We start from the raw sequence: 20,396 nt of genomic DNA, 5'->3' as shown, positions 1-20,396 counted from the left end.
GGAGGAGGTGAGCGTGCTGAAGTCGTTCAGACGCCCTACAGTCCACCAGTCTCCCCACTTTCAAAACCCTCCTTAAAATCACATCTCTCCCAAGAGGCCTTCCCCAACTAAATTCTCCACTCCCTCTCCTTTCTGTGTCACCCACGCACTTGGAGCTGTCCTTTCCCTACGACTTTCCAATGAGAATAAATGCGTAGTAGCATATTCGGTCTGACCTTTTTGAAGAGATAAAAGCTAACTGAATCAGGCAGTGGACCTTCGAAAGCTGCCTGAAGCTGTCCTGTTATTATCCTGCCTCCGTCACAGATGGCTCGGTTAAAATTGGGAAGACGAGCACCCGGTGGACATCTCTTCATCTTGATCACCAAGGTGAACCCAGAGTACCAGCATTTTCTCAGTGCTGTTACACTGAGGGCATCAGATCACCCCACATCACGCTGCACAAACTGCCACTCCTGATGATAATAATAATAGGTCCCCGGCTGATGTGCATTGCTCATTAACTGTAAACTCATTACAGGCAGGGAACGTGTCTGCTAATTCTGCTTAGTACAGTGTTCTGCCCATTGTACATGCTCAATAAAAACCACCGATTGACTGGCGTATTAAAGAAATGCTCCAGTGCAACAAAGTCGCATCCTTTCATGTATCGGGCACGTTATCAGGTGGTAGAGAAGCTTGGAGCTCGGCCAGATGAAGTCACTCTGGCTGACAGCATGGCCTAGTGGACAGAGCCCGGGCATCAGAAGGACCTGGGTTCTAATCCTGACTCTGCCGCTTGTCTGCTGTGCCACCTTAGGCAAGTCACTTCAACTTCTCTGTGCCTCAAACGCTCACCCGTCAAATGGGGATGAAGACTGTGGGCCCCATGTATTTATTTTATTTTGTTAGTATGTTTGGTTTCGTTCTCTGTCTCCCCCTTTAAGACTGCGAGCCCACTGTTGGGTAGGGACTGTCTCTATATGTTGCCAACTTGGACTTCCCAAGCGCTTAGTACAGTGCTCTGCACACAGTAAGCGCTCAATAAATACGATTGAATGAATGAAAACAACAACCAGAATCCCCTGCTTTTCTCGGTGCCTTCCCTTGGCGACACAAATTGATAAAAGAGGGTCAAGACAGCTGATAAACCTTTATAAAGATTGAGTGACTGACTAAAGCAAAGATGGGGCTGTTATTGACTGCTGCGATGAGAGTTTTGCTTCCGCATCAACCTAATCATTTATTAATGTTTATAATAAATACGACTGATGATGATGATGATGATGAAGTTCCCATGGAGTGCTTGATACTAACAGGGTTTATAGAATACAGATGAGCCACAGGTTTCCCATCAGATTAGACCTCCTAGTCCAGGTTTATAAGAAGTGGATCAGAAACACCAAGATCGCCGCGCAGATGTCACAAAAGACGGAAGATAGCAAGGGTGGAAAGATCGTGTGCCTGGGAGTCAGAGGACCTGGGTTCTAATCCCAGCTCTGCCATTTGTCTACTGTTTGACCATGGGCAAGTCACTTAACTTCTCTGTTCCCTCAGTTCCCTCCATCTTTAAAATGGGGATTAAGATTGAGACCCCCCACGTGGTATCTAACCTGTTATCTTGCACCTACCCCAGTGCTTAGTACAGTACCTGGCACAGCTTAAGCACTTAAATATCATAGGGAAAAAAAAGACTATTCGAGCATCATTTCCTCCCTAGGAAAAAAAGCAAATTACCCGACAACTGAAAACACATCCTTTCAAATGAGTGTAATCTGGACCAGGTAAGGTCCAACAAGATTTTCACAGTCAGAACTATTTCTCTCTTCCGAGGCCGTTCCTCTTCTCCCTCCTCAGCCTCGAGCCCGTGAATGTACTGACTGACTCACAAGCTCTGAGAAGGGAACTGTAATTGGTATTCTTTGAAATTTGAGAGTTCTTGACAATCAGAGAGTGTTTTTTTCCCCCATTGTGGAACTTATGACATAATTAGAAAAAGTGATGGTCTAAACCCCAGAGTAAATACTACACTTTAATTAGGATTTATTTCTGCTAGATAAACCCATCAAAAACACTAAGGTACTTCTTTTATTTCAGCCAGGAATGCTCAATGGGCAATCACTGAAATGATATAGCCACTTCATTGTCGGAAGTGGTTCTGATGGGCAGAACAGGAGGGGAGGTAGAGCCTGGCACTACTCATCCTAACCAGAGACCTAGAGAACTGCCCTCGGCCCAGGCACAGATATTCTAGTGGTGTTCCACACAGCAGGAGCACCATGGGCGACTGGGATGAGGATGGGAGCCCAGGTGGTTAGCTCCTGGCACTGTCACCCCCCCCGCTCATCATCAATCGTATTTATTGAGTGCTTACTATGTGCAGAGCACTGTACTAAGAGCTTGGGAAGTACAAATAGGCAACATATAGAGACAGTCCCTACCCAACAGTGGGCTCACAGTCTAAAAGGGGGAGACAGAGAACAAAACCAAACATACTAACAAAATAAAATAAATAAGATAGATATGTACAAGTAAAATAAATAAATAAATAGAGTAATAAATATGTACAACCATATATACATATACACAGGTGCTGTGGGGAAGGGAAGGAGGTAAGATGGGGGGGATGGAGGGGGTATGAGGGGGAGAGGAAGGAAGGGGCTCAGTCTGGGAAGGCCTCCTGGAGGAGGTGAGCTCTCAGCAGGGCCTTGAAGGGAGGAAGAGAGCTAGCTTGGCGGAGGGGCAGAGGGAGGGCATTCCAGGCCCGGGGGATGACGTGGGCCGGGGGTCGATGGCGGGACAGGCGAGAACGAGGCCCGGTGAGGAGATTAGTGGTGGAGGAGCGGAGGGTGCGGGCTGGGCTGGAGAAGGAGAGAAGGGAGGTGAGGTAGGAGGGGGCGAGGGGATGGACAGCCCTGAAGCCCAGGGTGAGGAGTTTCTGCCTGATGCACAGATTGACTGGTTGCTCACTCCAGCAATATCTCTGGGGCAGTTCCAGCAATCAGCAGCGGGCAAACTGAGGCAGGGGTGGGAGGTTTGGTGAAGGGGGGAACCGCAGAGAATGGCAGTTCAACAGTCCGGCTTAAGTGGCTGGGGAGGGACTAGGGGATAGGGGACCCGGGTTCTAAGCCCGGCTCCGTCACGTGCCTGCCCTGTGAGCGTGGGCGTCAGCCTCCTCTCTGATCTCCCATCCTCGTGTCTCTCCCCACTTCAATCCATACTTCACGCTGCTGCCCGGATTGTCTTTGTCCAGAAACGCTCTGGGCATGTTACTCCCCTCCTCAAAAATCTCCAGTGGCTACCAGTCAATCTGCGCATAAGGCAGAAACTCCTCACCCTGGGCTTCAAGGTTGTCCATCACCTCGCCCCCTCCTACCTCACCTCCCTTCGCTCCTTCTACAGTCCAGCCCGCACCCTCCGCTCCTCTGCCGCTAACCTTTTTCCACTAGGCCATGCTGCTTCAAGTGCTTAATACTTTGCTCATAGTAAGCACTTAACAATTACCAACATTATTAGTACTATTATTCATTCGGTCATATTTAAGGAGCGCTTACTGTGCGCAAAGCACTGTATTAAGCACTTGAAGCCGCATGGCCTAGTGGAGAAAGCCTGGGCCTGGGAGTTGGAGGACTTGGGTTCTAATCCTGCTTGCTGTGTGACCTTGGGCCAGTCACTTCGCTTCTCTATGTCTCCATTAGCTCATCTGTAAAATGGGGATTAAGACTGTGAGCCCCAGGTGGGACAACCCGATTACCTGGTATCTACTCCAGCACTTAGAACAGCGCTTGGCACGTAGTAAATGCTTAACAAATTCCATTATTATTATTATTCTCTGTGCCTCAGTTCTCCTTCCTACTTAGACTGTGAGCCCCATGTGGGACAGGGACTGTTCAATTTAATTGACATATCTACGCATGGTCTTTGAAGCATAGTAGTGCTTAACAAATACCATAAAACAAACAAAAGCAAACACCACAATAATAAGAATAGCAATAAAGCCGGCCTCACTCACTCGTCAAGGACCCTCTGCCCAGCTGCAGGGACTCAGAGGCGTCAGAAAAACAGTGCTTAGAACAGAGCTCTGCACACAGTGAGCGCTCAATAAATACAACCGAATGAATTGAATGAACAGGCTCCGGTTCTAGGTTTGTAAAGTTACGCAGGTCTTGTTCACCGTGGAGGGTGAGAGACGAGACCCGAGAGGCTGGGTGAGGAGTTTGTGGAGCACAATTCACGCTCTCTGACAGTCATCTCTGGAAATCAAAATGCCTCCCATTAAAATTGCATTAATGGGAAGGAAGAGAGGAAGGCAGGAAGGGGTGTTTGGGGATGAGAGAGGGAAAAGAGATGTGGGGCACCCTACTTATAGAGGAGGGACAGCAATTAGATGTGGGATCTGGCCACTTGTCCCCCGGACTATAGCTTGAGGCCCCCATAAACAATCTATCGCATTTATTGAGCACTTACTGGGTGCACAGCACTGTAGTAAATGCTTGGGAGAGTACAGTATAACAATGTAACACACACTTTTCCTGCCCACAGTGAGCTTACAGTCTAGAGGGGGAGACAGACATTAATATGAGCTATAAGATATGTCCATGAGTGCTGTGGGGCTGAGGTGGATGATGAATAAATAGGAGCAAATCAGGGGGACGCAGAAAGGAGTGGGAGAAAAGGAAATGAGGGCTCAGTCAGAAAAGGCCTCTTGGGGGGAGACGCTCCTTTAATATAAGACTTTGAAGGTGAAGGACACGAAGAAGGAGGTGGGTGAGAGGTTGGCAGTGAGAGAGAGGAGACTGAGGTATAGTGAGTAGGTTGGCATTAGAGGAGCGAATTTGAAGTTGTAATAGGAGAGCAGCATGGTGAAGTGAGAGGGGGCAAAGTGACTGAGTGCTTTAAAGCCGATGGTAAGGAGTTTCTGTTTGATGTGGAAGTGAACGGGCAACTTCTGGAGGTTCTTGAGGAGTGAGGAAACACGGGAAGGAACTTTCTGTAGGAAAAGGATCCGGGCAGCAGAGTGAAGTATGGACTGGAGTGGGCCGAAAAAGGAGGCACGGAGGTCAGCAAGAAGGCTGATACAATAATCGAGCTGGGATTAGGACAAATGCTTGAACTGATGTAGTAGCAGTTTGGATGGAGAGGAAAGAGTGGATTTTAGGGGTGCTGTGAAGGCTGAACTGACAGGATTTAGGAACAGAATGAATATGTGTCTTGAATGAGAGAGAGGAGCTAAGGTTAACCCCAAGGGTAAAAGTTTTTGAGACAGCAAGGATGGACTGTGAGCCCGTTGTTGGGTAGGGACCGTCTCTATATGTTGCCAACTTGTACTTCCCGAGGGCTCGGTACGGTGCTCTGCACGCAGTAAGCGCTCAATAAATACGATCGAATGCATGAATGAATGATGGGGGTGCTGTCTAAAGTGATGGGAAAATCAGGGGGAGGACGGGGTTTGGGTTGGAAGATAAGGAGCTCAATTTTGGCCATGTTTTCTTGTTTCCATTTAGAACCAAAAAGCCAATGGCAGTTTGTAAGTGAAAAACAGCTATCTGCAGTTCCAGCCACACTGAATTCAAGCTGAGGCTGTATACAGCCAGGTTTGACTGACGGAGAGGTTTGGACGTTATCGAAAGTTCCTTATTGATGAAGTGCTAGATGCTACCAAGGCTGTGGGGATCGGGGAAATCAAATAAACGAGAGCTCAGCAAGGGGAAGGGGAAAATGTGATCTGGAAGGGTTGCCTCCCTTGCGGGCTTTCAGAAAGCCACAACTCCAGCAGTAGGCTCAACAGTTCCCTTCTCCTTGACCACAGATTTATTTGTGTGGAAAAACAAAACAGTGTTTGCTATGTATATGCAATGCCTTCGCCTAATTAGTACCCCAAGGCAGGCTGTTTATAAACAGATAACAACAATAAGGCCCAGGAAAAATCTCCCCAGAGTCCTCTCCGCACACTCCCAGCCCTAGACATTAGCCACCTTCCACAAGCACCAGTTTCTAGGTTGCTGCTTAGAGTTTGGAATCTGAAAAGCGCTTAGTACAGTGCTCTGCACCTAGTAAGCGCTCAATAAATACGATTGATGATTGATGATGCTGAAAAACTCTAATGGAACTGCTTTTTTTCCTTGGAGGAAAAAACACCTTGTGTTGCTTTTGCTATTATTTTGCTATTATTGCTATTATTATTACTATTACTATTATTATTACTATTAATGATACTATTACTACTCCTCCTCCTACTAATAATAATGGTATTTGTTAAGCACTTAACAAATAACTAATAATAATGGTATTTGTTAAGCACTTCCTGGGGGCCAAGCGTTGTACTAAGCACAGAGTTGTAAATATAAGATAATCATGTCAGACACAGTCCCTGTCCCAAACGGGGTACACAGTCTAATCAATCAATCAATCGTATTTATTGAGCGCTTACTGTGTGCAGAGCACTGTACTAAGCACTCGGGAAGTACAAGTTGGCAACATATAGGGACAGTACCTGCCCAACAGTGGGCTCACAGTCTATAAAATAATAATGATGGCATTTACTAAGTGCTTACTATGTGCAAAGCACTGTTCTAAGCACTGAGGAGGTTACAAGGTGATCAGGTTGTCCCATGGGGGGCTCACAGTCTTAATCCCCATTTTACAGGTGAGGTAACTGAGGCTCAGAGAAGTTAAGTGACTTGCCCAAATAATAATAATAATAATAATAATGATGGCATTTGTTAAGCGCTTACTATGTGCAAAGCACTGTTCTAAGCGCTGGGGAGGATACAAGGTGATGCGGTTGTCCCATGTGGGGCTCACAATCTTAATCCCCATTTTACAGATGAGGTAACTGAGGCCCAGAGAAGTGAAGTGACTTGCCCAAATAATAATAATAATAATGATGGCATTTGTTAAGCGCTTACTATGTGCAAAGCACTGTTCTAAGCGCTGGGGAGGATACAAGGTGATGCGGTTGTCCCACGTGGGGCTCACAATCTTAATCTCCATTTTACAGATGAGGTCACTGAGGCCCAGAGAAGTGAAGTGACTGGCCCAAAGTCACGCAGCTGACAAGTGGCGGAGTCGGCATTTGAATCCATGACCTCTGACTCCAAAGCCCGGGCTCTTTCCACTGAGCCATGCTGCTTCTCTGATGAGCAGGGAGGAAAGCAGATATTGGATCCCCATTTTACAGATGAGGGAACTGAGGCACGCAGAAGGGAAATGACTCGTCCCCGGTCACACAGCAGGCAAGTGGCAGAACCAGGATTAGAACTCGGGTGGCCTGCCTCCCAAATCGGGCTCTCTCTACTCTGCTGGCCTACTAGCTCTGCACCTCCTTCGAGGCGGAGATAAACTGATGGTATTGAGTGCTTACTGTACGAAGCGCTTGGGAGAGCACAATACGACGGAGTCATCATCATCATCATTGTGTTGCTTTTGCTATTATTATTATTACTATTAATGATATTATTACTCCTCCTCCTACTACTAATAAACACATTGTGTTGCTTTTGCTTCTATCCTATTTTATTTTATTGCTTCTATCCTATTTTATTTCTATCCTATTTTATTTTGTTGGTATGTTTGGTTCTGTTCTCTGTCTCCCCCTTTTAGACTGTGAGCCCACTGTTGGGTAGGGACTGTCTCTATGTGTTGCCAATTTGTACTTCCCAAGCGCTTAGTACAGTGCTCTGCACATAGTAAGCGCTCAATAAATACGATTGATTGATTGATTGATTGATTGATTATTATTACTATTAATGATATTATTACTCCTCCTCCTACTACTAATAAACACATTGTGTTGCTTTTGCTATTATTATTATTACTATTAATGATATTATTACTCCTCCTCCTCCTACTAATAAACACATTGTGTTGCTTTTGCTATTATTATTATTACTATTAATGATATTATTACTCCTCCTCCTCCTACTAATAAACACATTGTGTTGCTTTTGCTATTATTATTATTACTATTAATGATATTATTACTCCTCCTCCTACTACTAATAAACACATTGTGTTGCTTTTGCTTCTATCCTATTTTATTTTATTTTATTGCTTCTATCCTATTTTATTTCTATCCTATTTTATTTTGTTGGTATGTTTGGTTCTGTTCTCTGTCTCCCCCTTTTAGACTGTGAGCCCACTGTTGGGTAGGGACTGTCTCTATGTGTTGCCAATTTGTACTTCCCAAGCGCTTAGTACAGTGCTCTGCACATAGTAAGCGCTCAATAAATATGATTGATTGATTGATTGATTGATTGATTATTATTACTATTAATGATATTATTACTCCTACTACTACTACTAATAAACACATTGTGTTGCTTTTGCTATTATTATTATTACTATTAATGATATTATTACTCCTCCTCCTCCTACTAATAAACACATTGTGTTGCTTTTGCTATTATTATTATTACTATTAATGATATTATTACTCCTCCTCCTCCTCCTAATAAACACATTGTGTTGCTTTTGCTATTATTATTACTATCAATGATATTATTACTCCTCCTCCTACTAATAATAATAATGGTATTTGTTAAGCACTTCCTGGGGGCCAAGCGCTGTACTAAGCACAGAGGTGTAAATATAAAATAATCATGTCAGACACAGTCCCTGTCCCAAACGGGCTACACAGTCTAATCAATCAATCAATCTCATTTATTGAGCGTGTACTGTGTGCAGAGCACTGGACTAAGCGCTTGGGAAGTACAAGTTGGCAACATATAGAGACGGTCCCTACCCAACAGTGGGCTCACAGTCTAGAAGGGGGAAACAGACAACAAAACATATTAACAAAATAAAATAGAGAAGTTTCCATATACAGCATGTCATAGAAAAAGGCTCAGAATTCATTCATTCATTCAATCGTATTTATTGAGCGCTTACTGTGTGCAGAGCACTGTACTAAGCGCTTGGGAACAGAGTATGACTATAGTTTGTACAGAGCTGAGGAAATAGTATGAGGAAACTGGTTGGATTTTCAGTTCATTGAGACAGCACTAAAAGCATGCTACGTTTAAGCTCATTCAAACTCTGTCAACTTTGGAAGCATCTCTCCCAATAAAAAATAATCTAAAATATTGAGATAAACAGTAGTAGATTTTCACTTCCCAACTTTAAGGGGGAAACTTCTCTATAGCGCCTCAAAATATAAAGTCTGAATTTACTCTGGAAATATTTACAATAAAATATACCGTTGCCTGTTGAGCTGGATGTAATTCAAAGAGTAATTCAAACTGTGGCGTTTAGTACTTTCCTATAAAATAGAGTTTCCCTCGCTTACACTATGAAGAAGTAATGATTTTTTTCTCTCGGACGTTTCAGGTTGAAAGTTACGGTACTCTTGTAAAAGGAGCATCCCAGTCTTTACGATATAAAAAGCCTTAGGGTACCAAAGTTTCAGTAAACAAAGTTGCATCTTGTTAGCGATAAACGGAATTACTCTTTGTCAATGCAGTGCCTAGTGAGGAGGGTAAAAGTTTTGCCAGAGGAGGAAAACAAGGCAGGGAGCCGCTCCTCTCCTGGCAGGGGTGGTCATCCCATGGCACCAGGGAGGATCCCCCGACCCACCTCCGAGGCCACATCGTCCTTGATGACAATGTTCCCGATCTTGTCCAACAGCTGGGCCAGAGAAGTCAGGGTGGTGGCCACCGTGGCAATATTCTCCACGCAGTCTTTTAGACTGTGAGCCCACTGTCGGGTAGGGACCGTCTCTATATGTTGCCAACTAGTCCTTCCCAAGCGCTTAGTCCAGTGCTCTGCACACAGTAAGCGCTCAATAAATACGACTGACTGATTGATTGTCTGCTCTGTGACCTTGGACAAGTCACCGCACTTCTCTGAGCCTCAGTTCCCGCAATACCTGTCCTGCCTCCTATTTAGAGTATTAGCCCCATTTGGGACCTGCTTATCTTTTTCTTTTAAGAAGCAGCGTGGCTCAGTGGAAAGAGCACGGGCTACGGAGTCGGAGGTCATGAGTTCAAATCCCGGCTCTGCAAACTGTCAGCCGTGTGACTTGGGGCAAGTCACTCAACTTCTCTTAACTTATTATTTTGTTAATATGTTTGGTTTTGTTCTCTGTCTCCCCCTTCTAGACTGTGAGCCCACTGTTGGGTAGGAACTGTCTCTATATGTTGCCAACTTGTACTTCCCAAGCGCTTAGTCCAGTGCTCTGCACACAGTAAGCGCTCAATAAATACAATTGACTGATTGATTGTCTGCTCTGTGACCTTGGACAAGTCACTGCACTTCTCTGAGCCTCCGTTCCCGCATCCGCCAAATGGGGGTTTAATACCTGTCCTGCCTCCTATTTAGAGTATTAGCCCCATTTGGGACGTGATTATCTTTTTCTTTTAAGAAGCAGCGTGGCTCAGTGGAAAGAGCCCGGGCTTTGGAGTCGGAGGTCATGAGTTCAAATCCCGGCTCTGCAAACTGTCAGCCATGTGACCTGGGGCAAGTCACTTCACTTCTCTGGGCCTCAGTTACCTCATCTGGAAAATGGGGATTAAAAACTGTGAGCCACCCCCCCCCCCCCCCGCCGTGGGACAACCTGATCACCTTGTAAACCTCCTCAGCGCCTAGAACAGTGCTTTGCACATAGTAAGCACTTAACAAATACCATTATTATTATTATTATTATTCTACCCCAGTATTTAGTACAGTGCTTAACGCCTTAACAAATACCATTATTATTATTATTCTACCCCAGTACTTAGAGAAGCAGCATGGCTCAGCGGAAAGAGCCCGGGCTTTGGAGTCAGAGGTCATGGGTTCAAATCCTGCCTCCCCCACTTGTCAGCTGGGTGACTTTGGGCAAGTCACTTCACTTCTCTGGGCCTCAGTTCCCTCATCTGGAAAATGGGGGTGAAGACTGTGAGCCCCCCGTGGGGCAACCTCATCACCTTGTAACCACCCCAGCGCTTAGAACAGTGCTTTGCACATAGTAAGTGCTTAATAAATGCCACTATTATTATTATTACTTAGTACAGTGCTTAATGCCTAGTAAGTGCTTAACAAATACCACAGTTATTATTATTATAACCTGTTATCTCACTTAATGCACCCCACTCCCTAGCAACGATGGAAAGACAGCAGTAACGTCTGAAGGGCCAAGCACAAACCTTCCCAATAATATTTCCCCAAGACAAAGGTCTGCCCCCTCATAAATCTGAGTTGACACCCTTGTTTCCAAACGGCATATTGGGGCAAGAGGCATGCGGTCAGACGCAGAAAGAAAAATGGAGTTACGGTTGCCGTGCCTCACTGAATCAAGGTTCCGGAAGAGAAAACTGGACCCAAACTCTAGACCCCACATTTTGGGAATAAAATCCATTTGGTAGGAAAGGTTCTTTAACTTGAACAAATAGATGAGGCACGCCGACTGACCAGAGGACACTTGGGTGGCTTGAGGCCAGAATCAACTGTGGGGTGGGGGAGAGAGAGGGGGAGAGAGAGAGAGAATAAGATAAAATACATATATATATACACACACATACATACACATCATCATCATCAATTGTATTTATTGAGCGCTTACTGTGTGCAGAGCACTGTACTAAGCACTTGGTAAGTACAAATTGGCAACATATAGAGACAGTCCCTACCCAATAGTGGGCTCACAGTCTAAAAGGGGGAGACAAAACCAAACATACTAACAAAATAAAATAAATAGAATAGATATGTACAAGTTAAATAAATAGAGTAATAAATAAATACACACACACACACACACACATATATATATATATATATATATATATATATATGTATCATTTTTGTGAATGAAATAGGCTGCACATTTGTGCATTCCTGCCCTTCAGTGGGTGGACTGAATTCTCCTTGAACTGGCTAATTGCAGCTAACTTCTAAGGAAGGCCCCTCTACTTCTGAAATATCCGGGATCGGTTCCTTTGAGAGCAACCTTTTTTCTACCGGGGCAAACCTTTTTTCCAAGGATTTTCACCCAGAAGGAAAGGAAATCGGGTGAGAATTCGTTCACCCGCTTTCCAGGGGACAAAATTCTTACAGGAGAGTGTGAGTTTTTAGAGGTGGGATTAGAACTCGGGTCTTCTGAGTCCCTGGCCCGGGGTCTTTCCGCTAGGCCATGTGGCTTTTCTGATGTGATCCTTCTGGCACAACCGATCACTGACTCCACGCTTCAAGTCTATGAATATTTTCCGCTATTAATATCACTATACATTCTCAACTCTGATCATGGGGAGAGGGCCCCATGTTCTTTAATCACTTCAAAGGAAATTAACCAGAAAATCAATCAATCAATCGTATTTACTGAGCGCTTACTATGTGCAGAGCACTGTACTAAGTGCTTGGGAAGTACAAATTTGCAACACATAGAGACAGTCCCTACCCAACAGTGGGCTCACAGTCTAAAAGGGGGAGACAGAGAACAAAACCAAACATACTAACAAAATAAAATAAATAGAATAGATATGTACAAGTAAAATAAATAAATAAATAGAGTAATAAATATGTACAACCATATATACAGGTGCTGTGGGGAAGGGAAGGAGGTAAGATGGGGGGATGGAGAGGGGGACGAGGGGGAGAGGAAGGAAGGGGCTCAGTCTGGGAAGGCCTCCTGGAGGAGGTGAGCTCTCAGCAGGACCTTGAAGGATAGCTTCAACTGCCTTGTTCTTTTTATCCTCCACATTCATTCTCTGTTTCTATCATTTGCGAACTTCAGGCAGTGAATATCTTTCTGAAGTCACTTTCTTGCTTTCCAGTGGTCACACATTAGGGGAAAATGAAATACCTAAAGTTGAGTTTTCATGAAAAGGCACAAATGCTTACTCCAGTGCTCTGCACACAGTACACTCTCCAATACCAAAGAATGACTGTCCTACGTGTCCACTTCAATTTTCCAAAATTAAAAATATTAAAACAATTTCTATGTCTATCATTGCCGGTAGTAATGTTTAATACTAGTATTAACTAGTACTACTAGTACTAGTACTAGTAGTACTAGTATAATACTAGTATTAAACATTAGTGTGCCTGCCTATGAGGACCTTATACTTTTTCACAATACACACCCTACCACTGATAAGGTTCTCATGCTTCTCTCTCATCTGGAACTCCTTCCCTCTCCTCAACTACACAAAAACACATCCTTCTCCATCTTTTGGAGCCTTTCTTAAATAAAATACTTCACATGAAGACCAGATTAACTCCCGCAGAATTTCGATTTCTGTGCCCATCCCCGCCTTCTCAACCACAGTCTGGGATCTGTATTTTATTCTACAGGTCACAATTCTGAAAGCAATCAAAAATATATTTTTATGGGAATTGTTGAGCGCTTATTATGTGTTAAGCACACTGTTCTATGCACTAGAATAGGTATAAGTCCAATAGGTTGGGCACAGTACCTGTCCCGTGTGGGGCTCACAGTCTAACTACGAGGGAGAACAGAAAGTAAGCGCTTAATAAATGCCAGCATTATTATTAAATCCCCATTTTTCAGTCGAGGAAACTGAGGCATGGAGAAGTTAAGTGACTTGCCCAAGTCACATAGCAAGAAACAGGCAAAGCTGGGATTAGAACCCAGGTCTTCTGACTCTCAAACCCGGGCTCTTCCCATTAGGACACGCTGCTTCTAATGGAAAGTAGATTGGTTTCTGTGTTTACAAGAGGAAACCAACGAGCCTGCCTGATATTTGTACACAAGGTATTTTGTATACCGTCACGTTTTTGCTGTGTTTTCAAAAATATCAGTAAAGAGAACAGCTTGGGGAAGATAAATGCTTTCCACAAAGCCTCAGGTTTTGCAAATTATCCCATCACAAATGGCCTTTTAGTCGCTTCTGCATGAACCTATTCTAGGGCCATCAGGGCAACGTTGATAAGGGTCTCCTAAAATAAATAAAATATCAATTGCATTTGGGTAGATTATGACCATTCTCATCGTCATCAATCGTATTTATTGAGCGCTTACTGTGTGCAGAGCACTGTACTAAGCGCTTGGGAAGTACAAATTGGCAACATATAGAGTATTGGCAACATATACAGTCTAAAAGACCATTTTATGCATGGAGGGCATTAATTAACAGCATCAATGGTCCATTCATGTAGCAAATCCTCCCATAATCAAGTTCAGTTACATCTTTTTCACCTCCTCACAAACAATTAGCACTGAATGTGTGTAACCAATCAATCATATTTATTGAGCGTTTACTATGTGCAGAGCACTGTACTAAGCGCTAAGTAAGCACTGTTACTAAGTAACCAGGAGTTTTACTAAGTGCAACTCAGGATATACAAGGGATTAGCTGCTTAATTGGGGAAATTTTTGTTCACAGGCCCAACTGCGTTTGGGATTGGAATTTTCATTAAGAAAAAAAAACCAAACAAAAATCCTATGAGATCCACAGGACACACGGAAACCCTCAGCCCTAGAATATGTACCTTCATTTTTCAGTGACCCTTCCAAATGCATCACAACAGTAAATAAAAATGAAAATGGGTGAGGAAAAACGGGGAAACGAGACAAACGCAATTCTGGATCCTCTCAGACCTAGAAAAATACTCATCCCATCCACAGTACGACGACTAGTCGTGATTCCAAGGGTTTGATTTTCATTTCCGCTACTGATTGGAAGTGATTTGATGTTAAATTCCCCTGAATTGCATCTGCATAGGGAGGAGGAAGGTTTTGATATTCTTCCCAAAAGTGAAGTGTCTCCCACAGCCTGCTGCAGAGCTGGAGGGAAGGGGTGCTAGGATAGCACCTAGGTAACACCCACCTTAGCAAACAATAAAATTACAGTGGTGGAATTACAGTTTCAATAGAAAATTAAATTACAGTTTCAATAGAAAAGGGAAAAAAAAATCACTCACGGTTTGTCAGGAACGTCATCATCATGGGGAATGACCTGCAGACTTGTCCTCTTCTAACATCTTTCTGTGGGGGAGATTGGAAGAGCTTTCCACTTCTGAATTTACTATAAGAGAAAGAGGAAAAAGAGTCGTTAATTCACTCATTTATTCAATCGTATTTATTGAGCTCTTACTGTGTGCAGAGCACTGTACTGAGCGCTTGAGAGCCTGTAGAGTCGGAATAGAGCAATAAATAAATGCCGGGGAGTTTTGAGAAGCAGCGTGGCTCAGTGGTAAGAGCAGGGGCTTTGGAGTCAGAGGTGGCGGGTTCAAATCCCGGCTCTGCCAGTTGTCATCATCATCATCAATCGTATTTATTGAGCGCTTACTATGTGCAGAGCACTGTACTAAGCGCTTGGGAAGTACAAGTCGGCAACATATAGAGACAGTCCCTACCCAACAGTGGGCTCACAGTCTAAAAGGGGGAGACAAAAAACGAAATCAAACATACTAACAAAATAAAATAAATAGAATAGATATGTACAAGTAAAATAAATAGAGTAATAAATATGTACAAACATATATACATATATACAGGTGCTGTGGGGAAGGGAAGGAGGTAAGATGGGGGGGATGGAGAGGGGGACGAGGGGGAAACTGTCAACTGTGTGACTTTGGGCAAGTCGCTTCATTTCTCTGGGCCTCAGTTCCCTCATCTGTAAAATGGGGGTTAAGACTGTGAGCCCCCCCGTGGGACAACCTGATCACCTTGTATCGACCCCAGCGCTTAGAACAGCGCTTTGCATGTAGTAAGCGCTTAATAAATGCCATCATTATTATTATTCTTTTGGCAATAGTATTTAAGAACCTGTGGGCAAAGTACTGAATGGAATGGGAAAAAAAAAAAATACAAGGATGAGAATTCAAAACTGCCCTAACTTCCCAGGGGCTCATGATCCACAGAATAAAGGGGGCGGAAAAGCAAGAGGTGAGAGATCAATCAATCAATCAATTGTATTTATTGAGCGCTTACTATGTGCAGAGCACTGTACTAAGCGCTTGGGAAGTACAAATTGGCAACATATAGAGACAGTCCCTACCCAACAGTGGGCTCACAGTCTAAAAGAGATACGTAAGGAAAATGAAATTCGAACCCCCAAACAATACACAAGACCAAGATGATAAAAAGACAATAGGGCAAGACCTTGGGCAAACCACTAAAACTCCGTGGCTCAGTTTCCTCATCTGCAAAATGGGGATTCAACACCATTTCCCTCTCCTGCTTCGACTGTGAGCCCCGTGTGGGAGAAGAAGGATTATTATATCCACCAATTATTAGTAATGATAATAATTGTGATATTTTTAAGTGCTTACTAGGCGCCAGGCACTTTACTAAGCAAATCAGGTTGGACACCGTCCCTGTCCCCCATGGGGTTCACAATCTCCATTTTACAGACGGGGTAACTGAGGCACAGAGAAGTGAAGTGACATGCCCAAGGCCATATGGCAGACAAGTGGCGGGGCCGGGATTAGAACCCATTACCTTCTGACTCCTAGGCCTGTGCTCTAGCCACTAGGCCAGGCTTCTTCTCCATATTTTTTTTTTATAATGGCATTTATTAAGCGCTTACTATGTGCAAAGCACTGTGATATTCAGTAGCAAGGTGGTAGCATAGACAGTAAGCTCATTATGGACAGGAATCTGCCATTTCGTTATATCTTACTCTCCCCTCAAGTGCTTAGTACAGTGCTTTGCACACAGTTATTAAGTGCTCAATAAATAGTGCTCTGCACACAGTAGGCGCTCAATCAATCAATCGTATTTATTGAGCGCTTGCCATTTCGTTATATCTTACTCTCCCCCAAGTGCTTAGTACAGTGCTTTGCACAGTTATTAAGTGCTCAATAAATAGTGCTCTGCACACAGTAAGCGCTCAATCAATCAATTGTATTTATTGAGTGCTTACCATTTCGTTATATCTTACTCTCCCCCAAGTGCTTAGTACAGTGTTTTGCACAGTTATTAAGCACTCAATAGTGCTCTGCACACAGTAAGCGCTCAATCAATCAATCGTATTTATTGAGCGCTTGCCATTTCATTATATTACTCTCCCCAAAGTGCTTAGTACAGTGCTTTGCACACAGTTAAGTGCTCAATAAATAGTGCTCTGCACACAGTAAGCACTCAATCAATCAATCAATCGTATTTATTGAGCGCTTGCCATTTCGTTATATCTTACTCTCCCCCCAAGTGCTTAGTGCAGTGCTTTGCACAGTTATTAAGTGCTCAATAAATAATGCTCTGTACACAGTAAGCGCTCAATCAATCAATCATATTTATTGAGCGCTTGCCATTTCGTTATATCTCACTCTCCCCCAAGTGCTTAGTACAGTGCTTTGCACAGTTATAAAGTGCTTAATAAATAGTGCTCTGCACACAGTAGGCGCTCAATCAATCGTATTTATTGAGCGCTTGCCATTTCGTTGTATCTTACTCTCCCCCAAGTGCTTAGTACAGTGCTTTGCACACAGTTATTAAGTGCTTAATAAATACTGCTCTGCACACAGTAGGTGCTCAATCAATCAATCAATCGTATTTATTGAGCACTTACTGTGTGCAGAGCACTGCACTAAGCACTTAAGCACAGTAAGTGCTCAATAAAATCAATCAATCAATCGTACTGAGCGCTTGCCATTTCATTATATCTTACTCTCCCCCAAGTGCTTAGTACAGTGCTTTGCACACAGTTATTAAGTGCTCAATAAATAGTGCTCTGCACACAGTAAGCGCTCAATCAATCAATCGCATTTATTGAGCGCTTGCCATTTCGTTATATCTTACTCTCCCCCCAAGTGCTTAGCACAGTGCTTTGCACACAGTTATTAAGTGCTCAATAAATAGTGCTCTGCACACAGTAAGTGCTCAATAAATCAATCGTATTTATTGAGCGCTTACTGTGTGCAGAGCACTGCACTAAGCACTTAAGCACAGTAAGCGCTCAATAAAAAATAAATCAATCGTATTGAGCGCTTGCCATTTCGTTACATCTTACTCTCCCCCCAAGTGATTAGTACAGTGCTTTGCACACAGTTAAGTGCTCAATAAATAGTGCTCTGCACACAGTAAGCGCTCAATCAATCAAATCATATTTATTGAGCGCTTGCCATTTTGTTATATCTTACTCTCCCCCAAGTGCTTAGCACAGTGCTTTGCACACAGTTATTAAGTGCTCAATAAATAGTGCTCTGCACACAGTAAGCGCTCAATCAATCATATTTATTGAGCGCTTGCCATTTTGTTATATCTTACTCTCTCTGAAGTGCTTAGTACAGTGCTTTGCACACAGTTATTAAGTGCTCAATAAATAGTGCTCTGCACACAGTAGGCGCTCAATCAATCAATCGTATTTATTGAGCGCTTACCGTGTGCAGAGCACTGTACTAAGCGCTTGGGAAGTCCAAGTTGGCAACATATGGAGACAGTCCCTACCCAACAGTGGGCTCACAGTCTAGAATAAATACGATTGATTGATTGGCTGCACACAGTAAGCGCTCAATAAATACGACTGAATGAATGAATGACTATCCCTCTAGCAGCCGGTCATTCCAAGCGCTCAGTACAGCGCTCCCGTGAGCGCTCACTAAGTACGCTGCAGAATGAATGAATGAATGAATGGGCGGGACCCCGGCGCCCCCTGGTGGCCGGCCCGGGGTAGCGCGGCCCCCGCCGCGGCGGGCGGGCGGCGCTACGTCACTTCCGGTCCCGCGGCGCAGGCGCCATGAGGTCGGTGTTCGTGACGGTGGGGACCACTCGTTTCGATGAGCTCGTCGCCTGCCTGTCCGCCATTGAAGGCGTCCGGGTGAGCCGCCCACACCTCCTCAGTCTCCCCCCCCTCAAGTTCCTACCTCCACCAGGTTCCCAACTGGTTCCCCTTTGCCTTCAGGGAACTGCCTCCTTCTCCCCCATTCCCATCCATCTTGGGCGCCTGGCTGGTCCTGCTTGCCCACTCCCAGAATCCTCTGCGTCCCGCTTGCCCACTCCCAGAATCCTCTGCGTCCTGCTTGCCCACTCCCAGAATCCTCTGCGTCCTGTTTGCCCACTCCCAGAATCCCCTGCAACCCCTTGGGCCATCACTGCCCCCTTCTCCCCCATTCCCATCCATCTGTGAGCGCCTGGCTGGTCCTGCTTGCCCACTCCCAGAATCCTCTGCGTCCCGCTTGCCCACTCCCAGAGTCCTCTGCGCCCCGCTTGCCCACTCCCAGAGTCCTCTGCGCCCCGCTTGCCCACTCCCAGAATCCCCTGCGACCCCTTGGGCCATCACTGCCCCCTTCTCCCCCATTCCCATCCATCTGTGGGCGCCTGGCCGGTCCTGCTTGCCCACTCCCAGAGTCCTCTGCGTCCTGCTTGCCCACTCCCAGAATCCTCTGCGTCCTGCTTGCCCACTCCCAGAATCCTCTGCAACCCCTTGGGCCATCACTGCCCCCTTCTCCCCCATTCCCATCCATCTGTGGGCGCCTGGCTGGTCCTGCTTGCCCACTCCCAGAATCCTCTGCGTCCTGCTTGCCCACTCCCAGAATCCTCTGCAACCCCTTGGACCATCACTGCCCCCTTCTCCCCCATTCCCATCCATCCGTGGGTGTCTGGCCGGTCCTGCTTGCCCACTCCCAATCAATCGTATTTATTGAGCGCTTACTGTGTGCAGAACACTGTACTAAGCGCTTGGGAAGTACAGGTTGGCAACATATAGAGACAGTCCCTACCCAACAGTGGGCTCACAGTCTAGAAGATTCCCAGAATCCTCTGCGTCCTGCTTGCCCACTCCCAGAATCCTCTGTGCCCCGCTTGCCCACTCCCAGAATCCTCTGCGACCCCTTGGGCCATCCCTGCCCCCCCACACCCTGCCTTTCCCCCCAGGAAACTAGCACAGTCCGAACGGGCCTCTGGGATGGCCGTTTGCTGATCTCAAGCCCCATCAGAAGCCTTTTTATAATAATAACAATAATATAATTGTTATAATAATAGTGAATAATGGAATTTGTTAAGCACTTACTGTGTGCAAAACACTGTTCTAAGTGCTGGCCTCCCCCTCTCCATCCCCCTGCCTTACCTCCTTCCCTTCCCCACAGCACATAGATATGTATATCTATCTGTCTATCTATATATACACACATATATAGACGTGTATATATATATACATATATGTATATATACGTCTATATATGTGTGTATATATATACACGTCTATATATGTGTATATACACACCTGCATATGTATGTATATACACACCTGCATATATATGTATATATACATACCTGCATATATATGTATATATACACACCTGCATATATATGTATATATGTATATATATATATATCTGTATGTATTTATTACCCTATTTATTTTACTAGTACATATCTATTCTATTTATTTTATTAATATGCTTTGTTCTCTGTCTCCCCCTTCTAGACTGTGAGCCCACTGTTGGGTAGGGACCCTCTCTATATGTTGCCAACTTGGACTGCCCAAGCGCTTAGTACAGTGCTCTGCACACAGTAAGCGCTCAATAAATATGATTGAATG

General features: G+C 44.6%; 2 protein-coding genes across 2 annotated transcripts in view; one reads left to right on the top strand and one right to left on the bottom strand.

Moving 5' to 3' along the window:
* Positions 1–20,396, bottom strand: part of DCX (doublecortin) — a 197,497-nt gene that overhangs the window by 158,126 nt on the left and 18,975 nt on the right. Inside the window, exon 2 of the mRNA XM_038747772.1 lies at positions 14,836–14,939. The gene's annotated coding sequence lies outside the window, so the exon portion shown is untranslated. The remainder of the gene's footprint in view (positions 1–14,835; positions 14,940–20,396) is intronic.
* The window catches only part of ALG13 (ALG13 UDP-N-acetylglucosaminyltransferase subunit), a 75,852-nt gene continuing 74,042 nt past the window's right edge, over positions 18,587–20,396 (top strand). The window contains exon 1 of the mRNA XM_038747700.1: positions 18,587–18,674. Coding sequence (XP_038603628.1) covers positions 18,594–18,674 — 81 coding nt within the window. The 5' untranslated portion in view covers positions 18,587–18,593. The remainder of the gene's footprint in view (positions 18,675–20,396) is intronic.

This window comes from Tachyglossus aculeatus, chromosome 6 (genome assembly GCF_015852505.1).
Source record: "Tachyglossus aculeatus isolate mTacAcu1 chromosome 6, mTacAcu1.pri, whole genome shotgun sequence".
NCBI lineage: Eukaryota > Metazoa > Chordata > Mammalia > Monotremata > Tachyglossidae > Tachyglossus > Tachyglossus aculeatus.
Note: the sequence above shows the minus strand (reverse complement) of the source record. Positions and strands in the feature narration are given on the sequence as shown.